Here is a 23,782-nt window from a genome sequence, read left to right as displayed (position 1 = left end):
CTGGGACGCTGTCCTTAAAGCGTTATTTGTCCCTACTCATATGAATTGAGTATGCTAATAGGTTATAGGCAAACCACTTTTAAGATACGATGAACCTGATGTGGGTCTGTGTTCAAACACGAAGGCCCACTAATGGAACTCTGTTACACACAGTCTGACAGAAAAAACAGAAAAGAAGAAATCCCAGAAGAAAAGAGAAAGAAATATTGATTTGGAAAGAAATATTGATTTGGACCACTGCACTGGTCAATTCTTCAACTAATGGTTCAGTTGAACCGTTCTAGACCACACCGCTGGTCTATTCTTCAAGCAATGGTTTTGATCAACCTTGTTATATTGATGATTCTTAGTTTGTGAGAGAAGAGAGACTTTGATTCGTATTGGTATTGCTGGAGTGTGTTGAGATAGTTTGGAAACCCGTTCAAACCCTGTTTATATAGGATGTGGTGGCTGGGGGGTTATGGTCTAGGGAAATAACTCTCATTAAGTCATTTCTAGCTGTTGGAAAACTAGCCGTTTTCTGACTGTTGTGCATGAGCCATAACCACTGCTGCATGTGACTGTTGTGAGACAGCAGCTAGTCGTTTTCTAGCTGTTGGGCTAGCCATGCAGCAGTTATAGTTGGTCTCTGCACTAATGGCACAACTGTTATAGTTTCCAGTTTGCAAAGAGAGCGACCCGTGCAAAGTGCAAAGTGCGCCATTAGCGCCTCTACAACCACATTGCCTCACATGCCCACGCCCTCGCACCGAGACCGAGCGCGAGTGCGTGCGCAGGTGTCACTGGAACAAGCAAGTTCCATTCTCCTTTGGACCATGTGGATAAGTATTATAATACTCCATACTCCTCGTATAAACCACAAAAATTCTTTCTCTTTTTCCAATGTGGGACTATTCCCAAAACCATGAAAAAATGTGTTTTTCAAACACTTTTTTGAATATAATATTATATATATATATATATTAAAATCAACTTTTTGCAACATAATCCTCATTGTATGGTCCACTTAAGCCTTGTATCTACCTAAATTTTGGGCCTGTACCATAAAATCGTACGGTGAAATGGATAGACAGTGTGGATAAAGCCCATACATTACAATGGCCCCTCAGAAGCCCTATCCGTTCCTAGCCGTAACAGGCGGGTAGAACGCAATACGCATTCGTCCGTACAGAGTTGACATGGCAACGTTCCGCGCCCATCATGATGTATGTGCTATATCCACACCGTTCATCCATTTTTTCAGATCGTTTTAGGTAGGTGCTTAAAAATGGTGCAGATCCAAAGCTCAAGTAGACCACCACAGACAGCAGTGGGGCAATGATGCCCACCGTTGGAACCTTCCTAGGGCCCACTATGAAGATTATTTCCATCCAACCTCGTAATAAGGTCATAAAGACCTGGATAAAGGGAAAACACAAATAGATCCAAAACTACTATTGACCGTGAGAAGTTTTCAATGGTCAGTGTTCAAGACTCACTGCTTTTTGTGGTGTGGTCCACTTGACCTTTGGATCTGCCGTAAAAAAAAAAAATGGATGCACAGAGTGGATATAACACACGCATCCTGGTGGGGCTCTCATGAACTTTGCCACGTCACCATTTTCTACCCCGCGCAATCGAAGTTCCAGTGATTCTTTTACATGGGCCATCCTTTATTTTTATGGGTCCACTTTAATGTGCACATGAGATCCACTTTGACCATAGCCTGCAGCCAGAAAATTAGACTGACATGTGATCCGACTAGGCTAAACCAGTGTTTACCCTGGGCTTTTATGGGGCCATTAGTGATACACCCTGTTTCATAGCTCAAGTGGTAGGGTGAGTAAAGATACCTTGTTTCAACACTTGAGGTCTTGGTACCCATTCCCCAATGAGGGTGGCTACCAGAGGAGCGTGTACTGATAGTGAGGTGTATAGCTCCATCATGATGTATGTTTTGTATCCACACCGTCCATTCATTTGGAGAGATCATATTAGGGCATTATACAAACTGAGTTAGATCCAAAGCTCGAGTGGACCCCACCACAGAAAATAGTGGTGAGAGTGACGTCCGGCATTAAAAATTTCTAAGGGTAACAAAAGTTTTCGATCAAGCTGATATTTGTGTTTTTCCTCCTTTCATGTCTGCGTTAACACATGAACAGGTTGGATCTCAAATACACATCATGGTGGACCTTCAGAAGGTTTCAATGGTGGGCGTCACTCTCTCCGCTGTTTTCTGTGGTAGGGTCCACTCCAGCCTTGGATCTGACTCATTCTTTGTATCATGCCCTAAAATGATATCTCAAAATGTATGGACAGTGTGGATACAAAACATTCATCATGGTGGGGCCCACGTAACTTGATGACCTCACTTCAGTTGAGAGTCTCGCTACTCAACCGGTCAGTAGCTAATCCGCGCCCGTTTCTTATGCCCTTTGAAATAACATTCCATGTGGAACATTTATTGCCATTACTTAGTGCTTAAATCAGGCAATAAGTTGTGTGTTGGCAGAAATATAGAGAGAGATCTGCTCTCCTCCGCGACGTCTTAGCTGACTACTTGTAAGCACCTCCTTAAGCTGATCAGCACATGTGTCCTAGGAAAAAAAAAAAATCTAAATGGTCCATGTGATGAAGCACCACTTGAAACCTGTAAAAGCAACTTTTGGCATGATTTAAAACTGTGGTGGGCCATAACAAAGATAGAGACAAATCAAGGGAGGAAACTATTTCCCTTTGTCATGGCCCACTAGAATTTTGAATCACTCCTAAAGTTGAATTTATAAGGTTTTAAGGGTTGCTGCATCATATGAACCATTTAGATTTTGTGAAAAAGACAAGTGTTCGAAAGATGTTCAAGTGGCATTTCTCTCTATAAATATGCCCTGCTCTCCCGCGCGCCTTATTTGAATCACCGCGTAGGCCTGTCATGACCACAAAATTTGAATGATCTATGTGATGTGGTACACGTTGTTTACACTCCAAGTATAGGGCTGTGATGTAGTAATAAACTTGGTAAGATCGAAGTCAAATTTATGGGGACTGAACCTTGTATGTAATCTAAAAGTAACTAAAAGTAGAATTAGGCGACAATAAAATCTAAATCTGAAATAATTGAAAATTTAATTATGATTAAAGTGAGTAAAACTAATGAAATTAAAGATAGGAATTAGGGCTTTCAATGATCCACTTGTAGAGATTAGGAAAATCTACGCTTGATTCATGAACACAGTTCTAATTCTCAAACCCATCTTCAATAACTTTTGTCCTGCTTCAAAACTTTAGTAAGCTATAATAAGGATAGAGGCAAATCAAAAGAAGAAACTGTTTCTATTTGTCTACCAGAGATTTATTTTATCAAGTTTTCAGTTGGTCCCGGAAGGTGCGCAGGTGTGCTGGTGAGCATTTATATGCACCGGTTGGACCATATGTTAGGGTCATGTAACGAATTTATGTATATAAAAGGGGACGTAGATTGCCCTGCCCATCTCTAGCCACAAACAGCCCACCGTTATGTATCTGTTTATCCATGCTGTCCATTCCTTTTCTCAGATCCTTTTAACGGATGTTCATAAAAATGATGCAGATCCAACGTTCAAGTGGACCACACCAAATAATAAGCTTGTGTTGCATTAAATGCAAGAGCCATCTGTTGTGTGGTCCACTTAAGAATCAGATCTGATTCATTTTTGTGGTCATAGCTTAAAATGATATAAGAGAAGTGATGAACGGCATGGATAAATAGATACATAATGGTGGGTCCGACCAGATAACTGCATCTTCGTGGCTAGAGACGAGCGGGTTGGACACAATCCGCGTACATAATAAAAGTCGGGTAGGCGGTGCGGTTGATCAAATACATCGGAGATAACGAAAGACGGGGAAATAAAGAAAGATTTGGTGCGAACAAATAGAGACATGTGTTGGTGGGGCATACATCTGCTTAAATTTCTTTATAAGTGACAAACAAAGAAAATGCAAGTCTCAATTAGAAGGTGAAATATCCAACTACCGCCTTAAACCGACAACTACTTCCCACCAAGAGCTGCGACTCTGTCTCTCTCTCTTTTACACGCATCCCATCGTTCGTTCATCTTCTTTATAAGAGGAATTTAGCTGCATCCCTAAAGTCAGAGGAGAGAGAGAGAGAGAGAGAGAGAGAGAGAGAGATGGTGAACTTGGTGGCAGCACAAAAGCCGCTCTTGCATGGGCTGATGAAGATGGCGGGGTTGAGGCCACAGTCGGTGGAGATCGAACCGGGAACGGTGATGAACTTTTGGGCCCCATCCCCAAGTAAAAGAAATAAGAATAAGGAGGTGGAGAAGAAGGGAGCAGTGGTGTTGATTCATGGGTTCGCGGCCGATGGCATCGTTACATGGCAGTTCCAGGTGGGTGCTCTCACCAGCAAGTATAACGTGTACATCCCAGATCTCTTCTTCTTTGGGGAATCGACCACCTCCAGCACTGATAGGTCCCCCGCATTCCAAGCCCACTGCCTGGCCAAGGCTCTTCAGGGGGAACTTGGTGTACATAGCTGCACCGTCGTCGGCTTCAGCTACGGTGGTATGGTCGCCTTCAAGATGGCCCAGTTACATCCCTCCCTTGTTTCTTCCTTGGTCATTTCAGGCTCTATCCTGGCCATGACCGACTCCATCTCTCAAACCACCCTCCAACGCCTCGGATTCTCATCATCTTCTGACCTGCTTCTGCCATCTGACGTCAAGGGTCTCAAAGCACTCTTCTCTCTTGCTGCCTACAAGAAGATATGGATGCCCAATCGACTCTACCGAGACTACCTACAGGTATAGTATATGCCTCTCTCTCTCTCTCTCTCTCTCTCTCTCTCTCTCTCTCTCTCTCTCTCTCTCTCTCTCTCTCTCTCTCTCTCTCTCTCTTCAATTCCATTCCATCCACCTAGACTCCCTCCTCATCGATGGTCCACTCCACGTCACCATTTCCTTACTTGCACTTCACCTGATTTGGCTAACGGCCTCACACTCGAAACCAAAAATGTTTTCGAATTCGAATTGAGTTGGTGGGCAGTGGAGTGGACCCCCATGGTCGTCGGAAGCATGATAGGAAGTAGGCCTCACTTCATTTGAAGTCAAATGTAAGTTGGCCAACTAACCAACCGGCATTGATCAAGACCAAAAAAAAAAAAAAGTCCAATGAAAAAGGAATTTTCTTTGGCTAACTATCCCTGCATCCATCCTGTACCACACCCTGCACACAGTCTACATCTCTATACTCTATTCATTGGAGATGCTGACCGTCCATGTAAATTTTCATCCTTCCTTTTTTAATTAACTCAACCAAAACTTAATAACTATCTTAATTAAATTAAGACTTGAAAATTATTCTCAACAAGTGATTCAAATCCGCATTGTGGGTGGGATACATCTAAGATTCCAAATGATTAGTTCAAAATCCCCAGTAGTTAGGCAGTCAGTTGTGCAGAAAATTCTCACTTGAACATGCATGGACCACCGGTGACCTTCTATTCTACCATCCATTTAAGTGACCAGGTGACTGCTAGGTGAGAATTTTGGGCTGTGGTCAATCAAAGGTGGGGCCTACCAGCTGGAGGGTTCCATGTTTGAACCAGCAGGCCCCTCGTGCAGGAGGTAGTGATACCATGGTTCGGTTTGGTTGATTAAATGAATGAACAATTAATGATGCAGGTGATGTTTACTAACAGAAAGGAAAGAGGTGAACTACTCGATGGTTTGGTAATCAGCAATAAAGATGCTACCATCCCCAACTTCTCCCAGGTATAAAGCCACAACTCCTTTGATCACATCTATCATGTATATTGGATATCCTATCCAACCTATTCAAATGGTGAAAAAATCAGATAGGTGGGCATCCATTCGTCTAAGTGGGCCACCCATGTATTTTGGAACAAATGAGGTGCCCATCCACCGTTTTCCATGGTGAGGCCCACCTAATGATTGGATCTCCGTAGCTTATATTCTTGGAGAAGGAAATAAAGTGATTTTTTTTTTTTTAATTTATTTATTTATTTTTATTTTTTTTATACCGGTTGTCAGACAATACTTCTGTTATGGGGTGAGAACGATCAGATTTTCAACATCGAGCTTGCCAAGAATATGAAAGAGTAAGTTACTAGCCAAGCCTCCCTTTGTTTCTTCTCTCTTGTTTCTTCTTCTTTTTCTTTCTTTCTGAATTAGGACTGGATTTCTGACCCTTAAAAAGAGTATAGTAAAGATATGGACAGTATCACCGGGTCATCATCTTTCTGCAAATGAGACCTAGGACTGAATTATCTGTACGGTATTGATAAGATGGACCCCACAGTGGATGGGCCATTCCCCCAGAAATTCCCTTGACTGGACGATGGAGCTAGCCCTTCAATTGGTGGCATTCAATTCATCCAACAGGGGGAGGACTAAGGATCCTTCCACGTTCAACCATGGAAAGGCCAAAGGATAGATGGCTAGGTGGTTGGTCTGACTGACCGTTGAACCAAAATGGAAGGGCTTTTTAGGGGGGGGATCGAGAACATATATATATATATATATATATATATATATATATATATATGTGTGTGTGTGTGTGTGTGTGTGTGTGTGTGTGTGTGTGTGTGTGTGTGCGCGCGTGCGCGCCTAATCACAAATTAACTTGTTATTAAATACCTAAAACCTAATTAGTGTGATAATTCAACAGGCAATTGGGTGACCAGGCTACACTCCAAAGCATAAAGAAGGCAGGTCACCTCGTTCATCTGGAACGACCTTGCGTCTACAACAAGTACCTTAAGGAATTCCTTGCCCTCTCTGTACAAGCTAATCGAGCTAAATGATATTGTTGATGAACAAGCACTCATCTTATTTCCATTTCAAACACATCTTCTTTAGAACATCTGCTACCAACACCTTGTTTACAGACCAAATAGGCCCAAAACAAGGCAAGCTAGTTTGCCATGTCAGCTTTATGGTGTTGTTCGTTGTGTGTTGAGAAAACTTTGTAACCGTAATAGTCCAGAAGAAATGCAATTGTATGAATCAGAAATGCAAGGAACCTTGTGATCCCGAAAATGTGTGCTAGCATAGCAGATTTCCTTCTTTTTTTTCTTTTTCTTTTTTCTTTTTCTAGTTGAATAAATGGGAAAAGTATTTATATCAAGATAAATATTTATCCCTTAATTTTGTTTGGTCCACCGTTAATGATGGGCCAACATTTGACGTGTACCCTTTATTATTATATACCCACCATGGCCTGTGTTCAATGTGAACCATCTATTGAGTGAAGCCAACCTTCAATGCATGCCGACCATCCACCTTGCGGCCCACCTTTGATGTGGACTATCCATCATGTGGGGCCACCTTGGTTGATGGTGTCCATCATATTGGATATTGGATTTAGGCATCCATAATGTGAAGCTCACTTTTAATGTGGACCATCCATCATATAGATCCAAACTTCAAAGTGAGTTGTCCATTATGCAGGGCCCACCTTGAATGTGGGTCATTTATCATCAGGGGCCAACTTTCGATGTGAACTCTCCCCATGTGGGGCCCACCTTAATATGGATCATAGATCATGTGGGGTCACCATCAATTTAGTGTCCATCATGTGCGGCCACCTTCAGTATCCACCGCCCATTGTGTGGGCTTCCCCTTTGATGTGGGCTGCCCATTGGCATGGCCCGCCCTGGATGTGGGCCATTCATCATTGAGGGCCAACCTTTTATGTGGACCATCCAGTATATGGGCCCCAACTTGATGTAGATCATCCATCATATGGGGCATACCTTCAAGATCCACAACCCATCTTATGGAGCTCACCTTTGAGGTGGACCATCTATTGTGTGGGCCCCGCCTTTAATGTAGGCTGTTCATCATGTGGGTCTTGCATTGGATGCGAGATGATGCAGGCCATTCATCATTAGGACCCAACCTATGTTAATATGGGACGATCTATTATGTGGACCTATGTTAATATGGATCATCGATCATGTGGGGCCCACCTTTGATGTGGAATGCCCATTGTGTGGGCCCTACTTTCATTGAGGACCATCCATAATATGGGGCCTTCTCTGATACGGACCATTTATCAATATGCAAAGCTTAGAGATAAGTAGAAAAGTAAAATGTTAATTATAAAGTTTTTAAAAAAAACACTTACAAAGATAAGTAGCTTTCATCGCATAATTTATATTTTCAAATTAACTTAAATAAAAAAATAATTTATTAACTTAAATAAGTTTAAAAGGTTACTTCTTTGAAAGTATCAAATTAAAACAAGATGTAATTAGTAAACAGGTTGCAACGAAACCTGACCCATTCTTACCCCAAATTCTATTTTATTGGTTGTTAGTTTCGTCAAAGTGGCCCGTAAAACATGGGATCCACATGGATGATGTTATTTCACAATGTGTATGGAGTCTCAATAGGACCAAACGTGTTGATGATCCTAAATTGGGACAAAGGCAAAGCAACACCGATGCATTCAGACACATCACATGGGGCGTACATCAACAATCTTTATACAAATCCTGAAAATCTAACAGCCTCCGTAAGGAAAGAAAGTTAAATCCAGATCTGCTGATTAATGCATGATCAGGGTCAAATATTGCATATCAGACCCCAGTAATTACCAGATTTTACGTATATGATAATGCTTAATGGAGTATTTTAATTGTATTTTTGTTACAGGATGAAGTCAGGAGCGTTAATTGAAAATTGATGTTAAAGGCATGGATTTCATGATCCAAAGTCTCCAGAGCACAGGATAGACTCCAGAGAACCAATAATGAAGATTTTACACACCTGAGATCTGAGGAAAGCAAGCCAAAGGGGCCCGAAAAGGGTCCAGAATGCAAGATCACATGGTTCCTGCTATCCAATCAGTTCGAAACTTCATACATAGGATGAGGGCCGTAAATTAACCGTACATATTAAATTTCAGCCATAGAAGATCTCGGGAAGTGGTCCAACGGACAGATCAACCTATTAATCTCTAAATTGGGGCCCACCTGATATTTGGAACTGCCTCAACCTTTGTATTGACGGTTTAAATAAGTTGAGAAACAGGATGGATGGATTGGATTTCTCGAAACCATCACAGTGGATCCCATATGTATAGCATGTGTACATAGTGCACATGTGCACCGCCCGTATACCGAACGACCTGCGTCGGGTCAGCAACGCTGACCCCAACTCTTTCTTAAAAACAGAAAATTTCCGTTTCCAACGCTCCGCGAACCGAACCGCGGTCGTCGGTTGTGGGGCCCACCTAGTGTCCAAATGGACAATCCAAACCGTCCATCCGCTTCCTGGGGCCGATATTGTCATCGCCTAGATGTCCGTTTGGTTCCATGCATGTGTACAGACGTTGACCGCTGAAAAAACGCAAAACGGACGGTGAGTTCAAAACTCCGTGGGCCACCACAACTCTAACTCGAAATTGGGCATTCCTAGCCGTTTTTTCATCCTCCATGCAATGGATGGAGTGGATTATTGAAATAATTATCAAAATGGGTCCCACCATTGCCACGGAAGTGGTTTCGCGTCCGCGTAACGGACGACCGCTGGCCGTTTTTGCGAAGGATTGTGGGCCCCGTACGTCACCCGTACGGCCGATCCGAGCCGTCCATCTTGTAGAGTGCTTCGACAACTACAAAACCATGTTTTCATCTTGTGTCCATGCATGCACACGTGTGAGCTACAGAGGTCACAAAAGGGCTACCCGGCGACGTTCAAAACTGATCTTTTTGTATTTTCTTCTCTGGGCCGCACTAATGGACCTTCAAAACTACCTATTCTTGACTGAAATTTCGTCCTGAATCCAATGGACGGGGTAGATTTTCCAGAAAATGCCTCTGTGGGGCCCACCGATCACGGCTGCAAAAAATTGCACTTCGAGTCCTTCTACGACTCTGCACCGACCTCAGGCTATAGAAGGGTAGTTTTGGACGTGGGAAAGTCATTCAGAACCAGGGGATTCCAGATCTGAAGCAAGGGAGAGAAGAAAGAGAAGAAAGAAAAGAGAGAGAGATTGTGTGGTTTGACGTTTTTTTATGAATTTTATTTAATATTTTTTATGGTTTTATTGGTCACAAAACTCTCAGCTAGGGATGAGATGAAGAACTTAAATTGATTAGATCTTGTATTGGTTGATTTAATTTTAATTTCAATTAATTTGTTTCTTTCTTTAAGTGGGCTTTATGGGTTTAAATTCTATACTTCTCCATCTATGAACTTGATTAAAGTATATATATGGATGTTATTTGGATTCTTATTATAGGTACTTGTGTCTGATCAAGAACAAGTGTCCTATAGAGGCAGAAACAAGGTGCTTTAATGAATGTACATTCCATGTACCCGACCAAGGATATGGGATATGCCATTCATGGCATTGCTTACAGGAATTAGACAGTTTGTATGCCCGAATAAGGACACAGATTCTGCTTCCTCTGTATAAGTGGTATCAATCTAGATCAAGGTGAATCAACAGAGACAAAACAAGGGTTAGGATAATTAGGGGTGGATTCGAAAGTCCTAGTGCTCTCTCTCGATTGAATTTTCTTCCCTGTTCTTAATTAATCATTTTTCATAAAATTGTGTTTAGTAATTCATTCCATTATTTGTTGGATTAGTTAAGGAGAATCATAGATTTGAATTGTGACGACCAGTCCTCGTGGGAACGATCTCGTAATACGTACCGTATCTACATCTGATTCGTATACTTGCGAGTTTAAAAATCATTTAAATCGTGTTGGTTTAAATAAAACATCAAGTTTTTGGCGCCGTGGGTCCAATTGGATTTAGGATTCTCTCTTATCATAATTCATAGTCTTAGGTTTTTACTAACTTTAGGTTAAATTTTTTTGAAACTAACCTATTTCCTGTTTTGTAGGGACCTGACATAAACTACTAATTCGGTAATCTCTTTCCAAATTTTCTATTTTTTTCTAATTTCTAGTTTTAGAATTAAGGTTTTATTTTTTTAGAAAGTTTCTATTTCTAGGCTTTTTTATTTATTTATTTTATTTTATTTTATTTTTATTTTTTTATTTTTTTATTTTTAGAAATTTACTATTTCCTAATTCTAGATTCTGATTCTTCTTTCAAGTAACTTTCTATTTTCTAGTTTAGGTTTTATTATTAGAAAAGTCTTTAGGTTTTATTTTTTTAGAAAGTTTCTCTCTTATTTTCTAATTTCCTATTTTTTTTAGAAATTTTCCCTTTTTAGAAACTAACTTGGCTTTTATTTCTAAGATTAGAAACTTTCTTTTTAGAAATTAACCGTTGCTTAGGATTTCTTTTCTAGCATTATTTTAGGAAATTTAATTTATTTTTGTTTTCTTTTTGTTTACAGGAATTAAGGAAGGAAGCTGCTAAATAACATTGTCTTCAAAAGGAGGAACTTTCAAATCTGCAGACATTCATCATCTCTTTTTCCGGGTTTTTCTTTCCAATTCTCGTTTACATAGCTTTCTCTTGTTTTTAGGAATTCATAACTTTTTCCTTTAGTTTTATTCATCATAGGTTGCATCTTAGTTTAGTTTTCTTTCTTATATTAATAACATAGTTTATGCTAGGACGTATATCTCTGAATATAGAACTAGCACCGTTTGATCCTGAGATTGAAAGAACAATTCGTGAAAGATTGAGAAATAATCCTGTTGAAATGGCGAATGAGACTGAAGTTAAAGCTCTCAAAGATTATTCAGCTCCTGTCCAATTTAATGCGCCTTCATGCATAGTGTTGCCAACCACTACGGCAGCACACTTTGAACTTAAACCTGGAGTCATACAATTGTTGCCATCCTTTTATGGATTGGACAAGGAGGATCCATATCATCATGTGAAAGAATTCTTAAACATTTGCTCCACCTTTAAGTTCCAAAACTTCTCAAGACGATTCGATCCGCCTACGCTTGTTTCCTTTTTCTTTGAAGGATAAGGCGAAAGCATGGTTGAATTCTCTAGAAGTTGGATCTATCACTACATGGGACCAACTGTCTAAGAAATTCTTAAACAAGTTCTTCCCGTTCACAAAACCAATGCCCTCCGTAGAGAAATTACTAACTTCACACAAAAAGAGGGCGAGCACTTTCATGAATGTTGGGAAAGATGGAAGGACTTGCTTCTTAAATGTCCTCACCATGGTTTTGAGAAGTGGCAACAAGTTCAATACTTCTATGACGGTCTGACACCACAGAACCGTCGCATGGTTGATGCCACCAGTGGAGGGTCATTCATGACCAAAAGTGATGTCGAAGCGTGGAACTTCTTTGAAACCTTGTGCGAAAATTTCCAGCAATGGGATTATTCAAATAGAGGTGACAGAAGTCCCCAACCACAAAAGAGAGGTGGTATATATGAGATAGGAGTCATGCCAGAGCTGAGCGCCAAGCTTGATAACCTGGACAAAGAAAGTTGATGCTCTGGTATTAAATAATGGACCACCACAAACAGCTCAAGTCGAGGCATATGCCACATATTCTAGTCCTGCCCATCCTATGCAGTCTTGTCCATCTGGTGCAGCATTCCCAGAACTTCTCTCTGAACAAGTTCATGCTATGAACACTTTTCAAAAATCTGGGAATGATCCTTACTCGAACACATACAACCCAGGGTGGGCTAGACATTCAAATTTTTCTTGGGCAAAAGGACCACAACAAGGAGGACCATCTGGAAATCCTCCTATGCAACCTTACTCCCAAGTGGGCAATCAACAACCTCAGCAGTTCTCATAGTATCAACAAGTGCCTCCACAATCAAGGAAACCATCTCTTGAGGATACACTCCATCTTTTCATGCAGAGTTCTCTCCACTTCCAAAAAGACACCCAACAAACCTTACTGGCCAACCAGCAAAGCTTACATGCAAATGCACAATCCATTGCCAAGCTGGAAGCACAAATGGGTCAACTAGCTGCCACATTGAGTGAGAGAGAGAAGGGCAAGCTCCCTAGCCAACCTGAGGCTAATCCAAAGGGATGGTATGAGATTGGCTCTAATTCCAACCAAGGGCAATATCATGAACAGGCCAAATCGATCACTACCCTTAAGTCAGGCAAGCAGATTGATAACAGAATAGAGATGCCTGGGGATGAATCAAATTCTAAAACAGAAGATCAAGATGAAGCAGAGAGCCATACCAATGCATCCAAAGTCCAAAAGCTCTCTGACTCTCCAAGAGCCACTAATGTGCCACCTTATGTGCCCAAAGCACCCTTTCCTCAACGTCTGGCACCAACAAAGAAAAGAAATAACTTTGATGAAATCTTGGATGTGTTTCAAAAAGTGCAAGTCAACATCCCGTTGCTTGACGCTATCAAGCAAGTCCCTGCTTACGCTAAGTTTCTTAAAGATTTATGCACTCAAAAGCGTAAGCAGAATGTTCATAAGAAAGTCTTCCTTGCAGAGCAGCTCAGCTCCATGATTCAACATAACACCCCTCCTAAATTTAGGGATCCAGGAGCTCCCACCATTTCTTGTGGCATAGGAGATCATAAGATCGGGAAGGCATTACTTGATTTAGGGGTGAGTGTCAATTTGTTACCATATTCGGTTTATGAGCAGCTAGGACTTGGTGAGTTGAAACCGACTAAGGTAACATTACAACTAGCCGATAGATTTATCAAGGTGCCCCGGGGTGTTATTGAAGATGTGTTAATCCAGGTTGATAAATTTTATTTTCCAGTGGATTTCATAGTTATAGATACTCAGCCTGTCCAGAATCTTCATAGTCAGATCCCAGTCATTTTGGGTCGTCCATTTTTGGCCACATCTAATGCTATTATCAATTGCAGGAATGGAGTTATGAAATTGTCCTTTGGTAACATGAATATTAAACTCAATGTTTTTAATGCAGGACAACAACCCTCAGATTTGGATGACATATTTGAAGTGGACATGATCGAGAGCCTTGTGCAGGACTCCTTCCGTACATCTTTTGAAGATTCTCTTGAGACCTGCTTAGCACAATCGGGCATGGATTTTGACATTGATAGTCCCATCCATGAAGTCAATGCATTGCTCGACTCTACTCCTATATTGGAGACTGAAAAATGGAGAGCGAAAGTGGAACCTCTTCATCCCTCTGAGACTCTTCCTGACAGCACAGTGTGTAACTCTGAGAAGAAAAGGCGAGCAGGCTGCTTAATGTTCTTAGAGCATATAAGGCGGCAATTGAACGGAAGATAGAAAAAATCCAGGGAGTATGCCCCCCTGCATGGATGGATCATGTTGTGGTAATGTCGCATAACATGCAAAGGAAGCGTGATCCTAACATAGAAGAAGTCGTTCGAGCAGAAGTCCTTAAATTATTTGACGACAGTGTCAGTTGCCTTATTTCAGATAGCACAGTTCATGGGAACTCACATCACTTATCCTAGGATCGGTTAATGAAAGTGTTGAGGTAATTTCTTTGGCGGACCCTGGTTATAAAGATTATTTCATTCATGGTCCGTTCTTATCTGGCTGAAGACGTTAAACTTAGCGCTCATGGGAGGCAACCCAGAGCCTTTTGCTTTATTGTATTGCTTTTTATTTCATTCATTTTCAATTTTCTTAGTTAGTTACTTCAATGTTTGTGGGTAACATTACTGCAAACCCTCACGAGACTACAACTCGTCCACTAGGAGTAACCTAGGGGTTTAAAGGCTTGTTGCATGCGCTAAATGCAATCGAGAGCACTGCGAAAGTGGTATAGGTAGGATCTTCTTTTGTTTTTCTTTTTGTTATTTTTGCTTATGTTGATTTCTCTCTTGTGCTAACTCGCTTTTACGTTGAAATTTTTCACAAATTTTGAGAAAGCTTCTTGATTCTCCATCCAGGTATTGTCTTTTCATCACTCCTCTTTTATTCTCGTTGTCTCATGTGCATTACTTGTTTATTTCTAATACATTGAGGACAATGTAGATTTTCGGTTGGGGGTGGGAGATTAGGGTACCTAATCAGTATTTTCTTAGTCCTGAGGAAAATTTGTGAAAATTTTAAAATTTTTTCTGAATTTCTATTGAATTCAAAGTGACTTTGAAGGATAGTTGTGATTTTAACATTATAAGATACCTGATGTTGGTAACTAATGACTCTTAGATTCGGCCATCTGCTTGATTTCACAGTCAATTTTGAATTGTTAATCCATGATTAGACGTTGTGAACATTGATTGAGTCATGATTTTACATATCACATCTCGCTTGCACATTAAGTTTTGGTTCGATAACTGAATGATTAACTTGGTAAAAAGAAGAATTAAAAGGCTAAGTTACATAATCTTCGCCATAGGTTTGCTCCCTATAGGTATAGATTTGATTCTCCATAGTTGACTTTTAAAAAATGAGGCGACGAGTTTTCGCCATAGGTTTGCTCCCTATAGGTAAGAATTTGATTCCCCTCATTTGCGTTACTGCTCATAAAGAAAATCAAAGGTTGGTAAAATTAAAAATTAATCTGTGAGATATGTGTTGGTTTCAAGCTTGGTTGTCACGAATTACCAATGATATCATGAGATTGACAATTGGATCTCTTAATGTTTGTAAGTCGAGATTACACTTTACATTCATGGAGCTCGATGTTCAGAAATGTTCTAATTAATGGATTAATATGTTGAACTTGATTATGAAGTTTACTGTAAGCTTGATTTCAGGAGAAAATTCTACTTACCATTCATGAATCTTAGAATTTTCACATCTCAGCTGTCTGTTCACAAGTTACTTGAGTTACAGGAATCATCTTTTATTTCTAAAATTATTTTTCGCATACTTTGCTCGGGACTAGCAAAATGCTGGTTGGGGGTTGTGTTGGTTTAAACAAAACATCAAGTTTTTGGTAATTACCAGATTTTACGTATATGATAATGCTTAATGGAGTATTTTAATTGTATTTTTGTTACAGGATGAAGTCAGGAGCGTTAATTGAAAATTGATGTTAAAGGCATGGATTTCATGATCCAAAGTCTCCAGAGCACAGGATAAACTCCAGAGAACCAATAATGAAGATTTTACACGCCTGAGATCTGAGGAAAGCAAGCCAAAGGGGCCCGAAAAGGGTCCAGAATGCAAGATCACATGGTTCCTGCTATCCAATCAGTTCGAAACTTCATACATGGGATGAGGGCCGTAAATTAACCGTACATATTAAATTTCAGCCATAGAAGATCTCGGGAAGTGGTCCAACGGACAGATCAGCCTATTAATCTCTAAATTGGGGCCCACCTGATATTTGGAACTGCCTCAACCTTTGTATTGACGGTTTAAATAAGTTGAGAAACAGGATGGATGGATTGGATTTCTCGAAACCATCACAGTGGATCCCATATGTATAGCATGTGTACATAGTGCACATGTGCACCGCCCGTATACCGAACGACCTGCGTCGGGTCAGCAACGCTGACCCCAACTCTTTCTTAAAAATGGAAAATTTCCGTTTCCAGCGCTCCGCGAACCGAACCGCGGTCGTCGGTTGTGGGGCCCACCTAGTGTCCAAATGGACAATCCAAACCGTCCATCCGCTTCCTGGGGCCGATATTATCATCGCCTAGATGTCCGTTTGGTTCCATGCATGTGTACGGACGCTGACCGCTGAAAAAACGTAAAACGGACGGTGAGTTCAAAACTCCGTGGGCCACCACAACTCTAACTCGAAATTGGGCATTCCTAGCCGTTTTTTCATCCTCCATGCAATGGATGGAGTGGATTATTGAAATAATTATCAAAATGGGTCCCACCATTGCCACGGAAGTGGTTTCGCGTCCGCGTAACGGACGACCGCTGGCCGTTTTTGCGAAGGATTGTGGGCCCCGTACGTCACCCGTACGGCCGATCCGAGCCGTCCATCTTGTAGAGTGCTTCGACAACTACAAAACCATGTTTTCATCTTGTGTCCATGCATGCACACGTGTGAGCTACAGAGGTCACAAAAGGGCTACCCGGCGACGTTCAAAACTGATCTTTTTGTATTTTCTTCTCTGGGCCGCACTAATGGACCTTCAAAACCACCTATTCTTGACTGAAATTTCGTCCTGAATCCAATGGACGGGGTAGATTTTCCAGAAAATGCCTCTGTGGGGCCCACCGATCACGGCTGCGAAAAATTGCACTTCGAGTCCTTCTACGACTCTGCCACCGACCCCAGCCATCCAGCAGCTATAGAAGGGGAGTTTTGGACGTGGGAAAGTCATTCAGAACCAGGGGATTCCAGATCTGAAGCAAGGGAGAGAAGAAAGAGAAGAAAGAAAAGAGAGAGAGATTGTTTGGTTTGACGTTTTTTTATGAATTTTATTTAATATTTTTTATGGATTTTATGGGTCACTAATCTCTCAGCTAGGGCTGAGATGAAGCCCCTAATTTGATTAGCTCTTGTATTGGTTGATTTACTTTGAATTTCAATTAATTTGTTTCTTTCTTTAAGTGGGCTTTATGGGTTTAAATTCTATACTTCTCCATCTATGAACTTGATTAAAGTATATATATGGATGTTGTTTGGATGCTTATTATAGGTACTTGTGTCTGATCAAGAACAAGTTTCCTATAGAGGAAGAAACAGGGTGCTTTAATGAATGTACATTCCATGTACCCGACCAAGGATATGGGATATGTCATTCATGGCATTGCTTAAAGGAATTAGACAGTTTGTATGCCCGATTAAGGACACAGATTGTGCTTTCTCTGTATAAGTGGTATCAATCTAGATCAAGGTGAATCAACAGACAAAACAAGGGTTAGGATAATTAGGGGTGGATTCGAAAGTCCTAGTGCTCTCTCTCTGATTGAATTTTCTTCCCTGTTCTTAATTAATTATTTTTTCATAAAATTGTGTTTAGTAATTCATTCCATTATTTGTTGGATTAGTTAAGGAGAATCATAGATTTGAATTGTGACGACCAGTCCTCGTGGGAACGATCTCGGAATACGTACCGTATCTGCATCTGATTCGTATACTTGCGAGTTTAAAAATCATTTAAATCGTGTTGGTTTAAATAAAACATCAAGTTTTTGGCGCCGTTGCCGGGGACTGTTTCGGTCCAATTGGATTTAGGATTCTCTCTTATCATAATTCATAGTCTTAGGTTTTTTTACTAACTTTAGGTTAAATTTTTTTGAAACTATCCTATTTCCTGTTTTGTAGGGACCTGACATAAACTACTAATTCGGTAATCTCTTTCCAAATTTTCTATTTTTTTTCTAATTTCTATTTTTAGAATTAAGGTTTTATTTTTTTTAGAAAGTTTCTATTTCTAGGCTATTTTATTTTTTTTATTTTTTATTTTTATTTATTTTATTTTATTTTTAGAAATTTCCTATTTTCTAATTCTAGATTCTAATTCTTCTTTCAAGTAACTTTCTATTTTCTAGTTTAGGTTTTATTATTAGAAAAGTCTTTAGGTTTTATTTTTTTAGAAAGTTTCTCTCTTATTTTCTAATTTCCTATTTTTTTTAGAAATTTTCCCTTTTTAGAAACTAACTTGGCTTTTATTTCTAAGATTAGAAACTTTCTTTTTAGAAATTAACCGTTGCTTAGGATTTCTTTTCTAGCATTATTTTAGGAAATTTAATTTATTTTTGTTTTCTTTTTATTTACAGGAATTAAGGAAGGAAGCTGCTAAATAACATTGTCTTCAAAAGGAGGAACTTTCAAATCTGCAGACATTCATCATCTCCTTTTCCGGGTTTTTCTTTCCAATTCTCGTTTACATAGCTTTCTCTTGTTTTTAGGAATTCATAACTTTTTCCTTTAGTTTTATTCATCATAGGTTGCATCTTAGTTTAGTTTTCTTTCTTATATTAATAACATAGTTTATGCTAGGACGTATATCTCTGAATATAGAACTAGCACCGTTTGATCCTGAGATTGAAAGAACAATTCGTGAAAGATTGAGAAATAATCCTGTTGAAATGGCGAATGAGACTGAAGTTAAAGCTCTCAAAGATTATTCAGCTCCTGTCCAATTTAATGCGCCTTCATGCATAGTGTTGCCAACCACTACGGCAGCACACTTTGAACTTAAACCTGGAGTCATACAATTGTTGCCATCCTTTTATGGATTGGACAAGGAGGATCCATATCATCATGTGAAAGAATTCTTAAACATTTGCTCCACCTTTAAGTTCCAAAACTTCTCAGACGATTCGATCCGCCTACGCCTGTTTCCTTTTTCTTTGAAGGATAAGGCGAAAGCATGGTTGAATTCTCTAGAAGTTGGATCTATCACTACATGGGACCAACTGTCTAAGAAATTCTTAAACAAGTTCTTCCCCGTTCACAAAACCAATGCCCTCCGTAGAGAAATTACTAACTTCACACAAAAAGAGGGCGAGCACTTTCATGAATGTTGGGAAAGATGGAAGGACTTGCTTCTTAAATGTCCTCACCATGGTTTTGAGAAGTGGCAACAAGTTCAATACTTCTATGACGGTCTGACACCACAGAACCGTTGCATGGTTGATGCCACCAGTGGAGGGTCATTCATGACCAAAAGTGATGTCGAAGCGTGGAACTTCTTTGAAACCTTGTGCGAAAATTTCCAGCAATGGGATTATTCAAATAGAGGTGACAGAAGTCCCCAACCACAAAAGAGAGGTGGTATATATGAGATAGGAGTCATGCCAGAGCTGAGCGCCAAGCTTGATAACCTGACAAAGAAAGTTGATGCTCTGGTATTAAATAATGGACCACCACAAACAGCTCAAGTCGAGGCATATGCCACATATTCTAGTCCTGCCCATCCTATGCAGTCTTGTCCATCTGGTGCAGCATTCCCAGAACTTCTCTCTGAACAAGTTCATGCTATGAACACTTTTCAAAAATCTGGGAATGATCCTTACTCGAACACATACAACCCAGGGTGGGCTAGACATTCAAATTTTTCTTGGGCAAAAGGACCACAACAAGGAGGACCATCTGGAAATCCTCCTATGCAACCTTACTCCCAAGTGGGCAATCAACAACCTCAGCAGTTCTCATAGTATCAACAAGTGCCTCCACAATCAAGGAAACCATCTCTTGAGGATACACTCCATCTTTTCATGCAGAGTTCTCTCCACTTCCAAAAAGACACCCAACAAACCTTACTGGCCAACCAGCAAAGCTTACATGCAAATGCACAATCCATTGCCAAGCTGGAAGCACAAATGGGTCAACTAGCTGCCACATTGAGTGAGAGAGAGAAGGGCAAGCTCCCTAGCCAACCTGAGGCTAATCCAAAGGGATGGTATGAGATTGGCTCTAATTCCAACCAAGGGCAATATCATGAACAGGCCAAATCGATCACTACCCTTAAGTCAGGCAAGCAGATTGATAACAGAATAGAGATGCCTGGGGATGAATCAAATTCTAAAACAGAAGATCAAGATGAAGCAGAGAGCCATACCAATGCATCCAAAGTCCAAAAGCTCTCTGACTCTCCAAGAGCCACTAATGTGCCACCTTATGTGCCCAAAGCACCCTTTCCTCAACGTCGCACCAACAAAGAAAAGAAATAACTTTGATGAAATCTTGGATGTGTTTCAAAAAGTGCAAGTCAACATCCCGTTGCTTGACGCTATCAAGCAAGTCCCGGCTTACGCTAAGTTTCTTAAAGATTTATGCACTCAAAAGCGAAGAATGTTCATAAGAAAGTCTTCCTTGCAGAGCAGCTCAGCTCCATGATTCAACATAACACCCCTCCTAAATTTAGGGATCCAGGAGCTCCCACCATTTCTTGTGGCATAGGAGATCATAAGATCGGGAAGGCATTACTTGATTTAGGGGTGAGTGTCAATTTGTTACCATATTCGGTTTATGAGCAGCTAGGACTTGGTGAGTTGAAACCGACTAAGGTAACATTACAACTAGCCGATAGATTTATCAAGGTGCCCGGGGTGTTATTGAAGATGTGTTAATCCAGGTTGATAAATTTTATTTTCCGGTGGATTTCATAGTTATAGATACTCTGCCTGTCCAGAATCTTCATAGTCAGATCCCAGTCATTTTGGGTCGTCCATTTTTGGCCACATCTAATGCTATTATCAATTGCAGGAATGGAGTTATGAAATTGTCCTTTGGTAACATGAATATTAAACTCAATGTTTTTAATGCAGGACAACAACCCTCAGATTTGGATGACATATTTGAAGTGGACATGATCGAGAGCCTTGTGCAGGACTCCTTCCGTACATCTTTTGAAGATTCTCTTGAGACCTGCTTAGCACAATCGGGCATGGATTTTGACATTGATAGTCCCATCCATGAAGTCAATGCATTGCTCGACTCTACTCCTATATTGGAGACTGAAAAATGGAGAGCGAAAGTGGAACCTCTTCATCCCTCTGAGACTCTTCTTGACAGCATAGCTTCCAACTACAAAGGTGAGCAGGCTGCTTAATGTTCTTAGAGCATATAAGGCAGCAATTGAACGGAAGATAGAAAAAATCCAGGGAGTATGCCCCCCTGCATGGATGGATCATGTTGTGGTAATGTCGCATAACATGCAAAGGAAGCGTGATCCTAACATAGAAGAAGTCGTTCGAGCAGAAGTCCTTAAATTATTTGACGACAGTGTCAGTTGCCTTATTTCAGATAGCACAGTTCATGGGAACTCACATCACTTGTCTAGGATCGGTTAATGAAAGTGTTGAGGTAATTTCTTTGGCGGACCCTGGTTATAAAGATTATTTCATTCATGGTCCGTTCTTGTCTGGCTGAAGACGTTAAACTTAGCGCTCATGGGAGGCAACCCAGCCTTTTGCTTTATTGTATTGCTTTTTATTTCATTCATTTTCAATTTTCTTAGTTAGTTACTTCAATGTTTGTGGGTAACATTCGCAAACCCTCACGAGACTACAACTCGTCCACTAGGGGTAACCTAGGGGTTTAAAGGCTTGTTGCATGCGCTAAATGCAATCGAGAGCACCTGCGAAAGTGGTATAGGTAGGATCTTCTTTTGTTTTTCTTTTTGTTATTTTTGCTTATGTTGATTTCTCTCTTGTGCTAACTCGCTTTTACGTTGAAATTTTTCACAAATTTTGAGAAAGCTTCTTGATTCTCCATCCAGGTATTGTCTTTTCATCACTCCTCTTTTATTCTCGTTGTCTCATGTGCATTACTTGTTTATTTCTAATACATTGAGGACAATGTAGATTTTCGGTTGGGGGTGGGAGATTAGGGTACCTAATCAGTATTTTCTTAGTCCTGAAGAAAATTTGTGAAAATTTTAAAAGATTTTCTGAATTTCTATTGAATTCAAAGTGACTTTGAAGGATAGTTGTGATTTTAACATTATAAGATACCTGATGTTGGTAACTAATGACTCTTAGATTCGGCCATCTGCTTGATTTCACAGTCAATTTTGAATTGTTAATCCATGATTAGACGTTGTGAACATTGATTAAGTCATGATTTTACATATCACATCTCGCTTGCACATTAAGTTTTGGTTCGATAACTGAATGATTAACTTGGTAAAAAGAAGAATTAAAAGGCTAAGTTACATAATCTTCGCCATAGGTTTGCTCCCTATAGGTATAGATTTGATTCTCCATAGTTGACTTATAAAAAATGAGGCGACGAGTTTTCGCCATAGGTTTGCTCCCTATAGGTAAGAATTTGATTCCCCTCATTTGCGTTACTGCTCATAAAGAAAATCAAAGGTTGGTAAAATTAAAAATTAATCTGTGAGATATGTGTTGGTTTCAAGCTTGGTTGTCACGAATTACCAATGATATCATGAGATTGACAATTGGATCTCTTAATGTTTGTAAGTCGAGATTACACTTTACATTCATGGAGCTCGATGTTCAGAAATGTTCTAATTAATGGATTAATATGTTGAACTTGATTATGAAGTTTAAGCTTGATTTCAGGAGAAAATTCTACTTACCATTCATGAATCTTAGAATTTTCACATCTCAGCTGTCTGTTCACAAGTTACTTGAGTTACAGGAATCATCTTTTATTTCTAAAATTATTTTTCGCATACTTTGCTCGGGACTAGCAAAATGCTGGTTGGGGGTTGTGTTGGTTTAAACAAAACATCAAGTTTTTGGTAATTACCAGATTTTACGTATATGATAATGCTTAATGGAGTATTTTAATTGTATTTTTGTTACAGGATGAAGTCAGGAGCGTTAATTGAAAATTGATGTTAAAGGCATGGATTTCATGATCCAAAGTCTCCAGAGCACAGGATAGACTCCAGAGAACCAATAATGAAGATTTTACACGCCTGAGATCTGAGGAAAGCAAGCCAAAGGGGCCCGAAAAGGGTCCAGAATGCAAGATCACATGGTTCCTGCTATCCAATCAGTTCGAAACTTCATACATGGGATGAGGGCCGTAAATTAACCGTACATATTAAATTTCAGCCATAGAAGATCTCGGGAAGTGGTCCAACGGACAGATCAGCCTATTAATCTCTAAATTGGGGCCCACCTGATATTTGGAACTGCCTCAACCTTTGTATTGACGGTTTAAATAAGTTGAGAAACAGGATGGATGGATTGGATTTCTCGAAACCATCACAGTGGATCCCATATGTATAGCATGTGTACATAGTGCACATGTGCACCGCCCGTATACCGAACGACCTGCGTCGGGTCAGCAACGCTGACCCCAACTCTTTCTTAAAAACGGAAAATTTCCATTTCCAGCGCTCCGCGAACCGAACCGCGGTCGTCGGTTGTGGGGCCCACCTAGTGTCCAAATGGACAATCCAAACCGTCCATCCGCTTCCTGGGGCCGATATTATCATCGCCTAGATGTCCGTTTGGTTCCATGCATGTGTACGGACGTTGACCGCTGAAAAAACGCAAAACGGACGGTGAGTTCAAAACTCCGTGGGCCACCAC

The 23,782-nt window shown here is 40.3% G+C and overlaps 1 protein-coding gene and 2 non-coding genes across 3 annotated transcripts; 1 reads left to right on the top strand and 2 right to left on the bottom strand.

Moving 5' to 3' along the window:
* The first annotated feature begins 4,065 nt into the window (after positions 1-4,065).
* On the top strand, positions 4,066-7,134 carry LOC131237976 (uncharacterized). The gene is made up of 4 exons (XM_058236108.1): positions 4,066-4,784; positions 5,664-5,753; positions 6,033-6,100; positions 6,670-7,134. The coding sequence occupies exons 1-4, from the start codon at positions 4,152-4,154 to the stop codon at positions 6,803-6,805; spliced, it is 927 nt and encodes a 308-aa protein (XP_058092091.1). The 5' UTR covers positions 4,066-4,151; the 3' UTR covers positions 6,806-7,134.
* A 4,881-nt stretch (positions 7,135-12,015) lies between these two features.
* Positions 12,016-12,122, bottom strand: LOC131238127 (small nucleolar RNA R71). The gene has a single exon (XR_009167540.1). It is a non-coding gene; the product is annotated as a small nucleolar RNA R71 (small nucleolar RNA).
* A 7,109-nt stretch (positions 12,123-19,231) lies between these two features.
* LOC131238125 (small nucleolar RNA R71) lies at positions 19,232-19,338 on the bottom strand. Its single transcript, XR_009167538.1, has one exon. It is a non-coding gene; the product is annotated as a small nucleolar RNA R71 (small nucleolar RNA).
* Positions 19,339-23,782: the final 4,444 nt, after the last annotated feature.

The sequence above is a fragment of the Magnolia sinica genome, chromosome 2 (genome assembly GCF_029962835.1).
Source record: "Magnolia sinica isolate HGM2019 chromosome 2, MsV1, whole genome shotgun sequence".
NCBI classification, from domain to species: Eukaryota; Viridiplantae; Streptophyta; class Magnoliopsida; order Magnoliales; family Magnoliaceae; genus Magnolia; species Magnolia sinica.
Note: the sequence above shows the minus strand (reverse complement) of the source record. Positions and strands in the feature narration are given on the sequence as shown.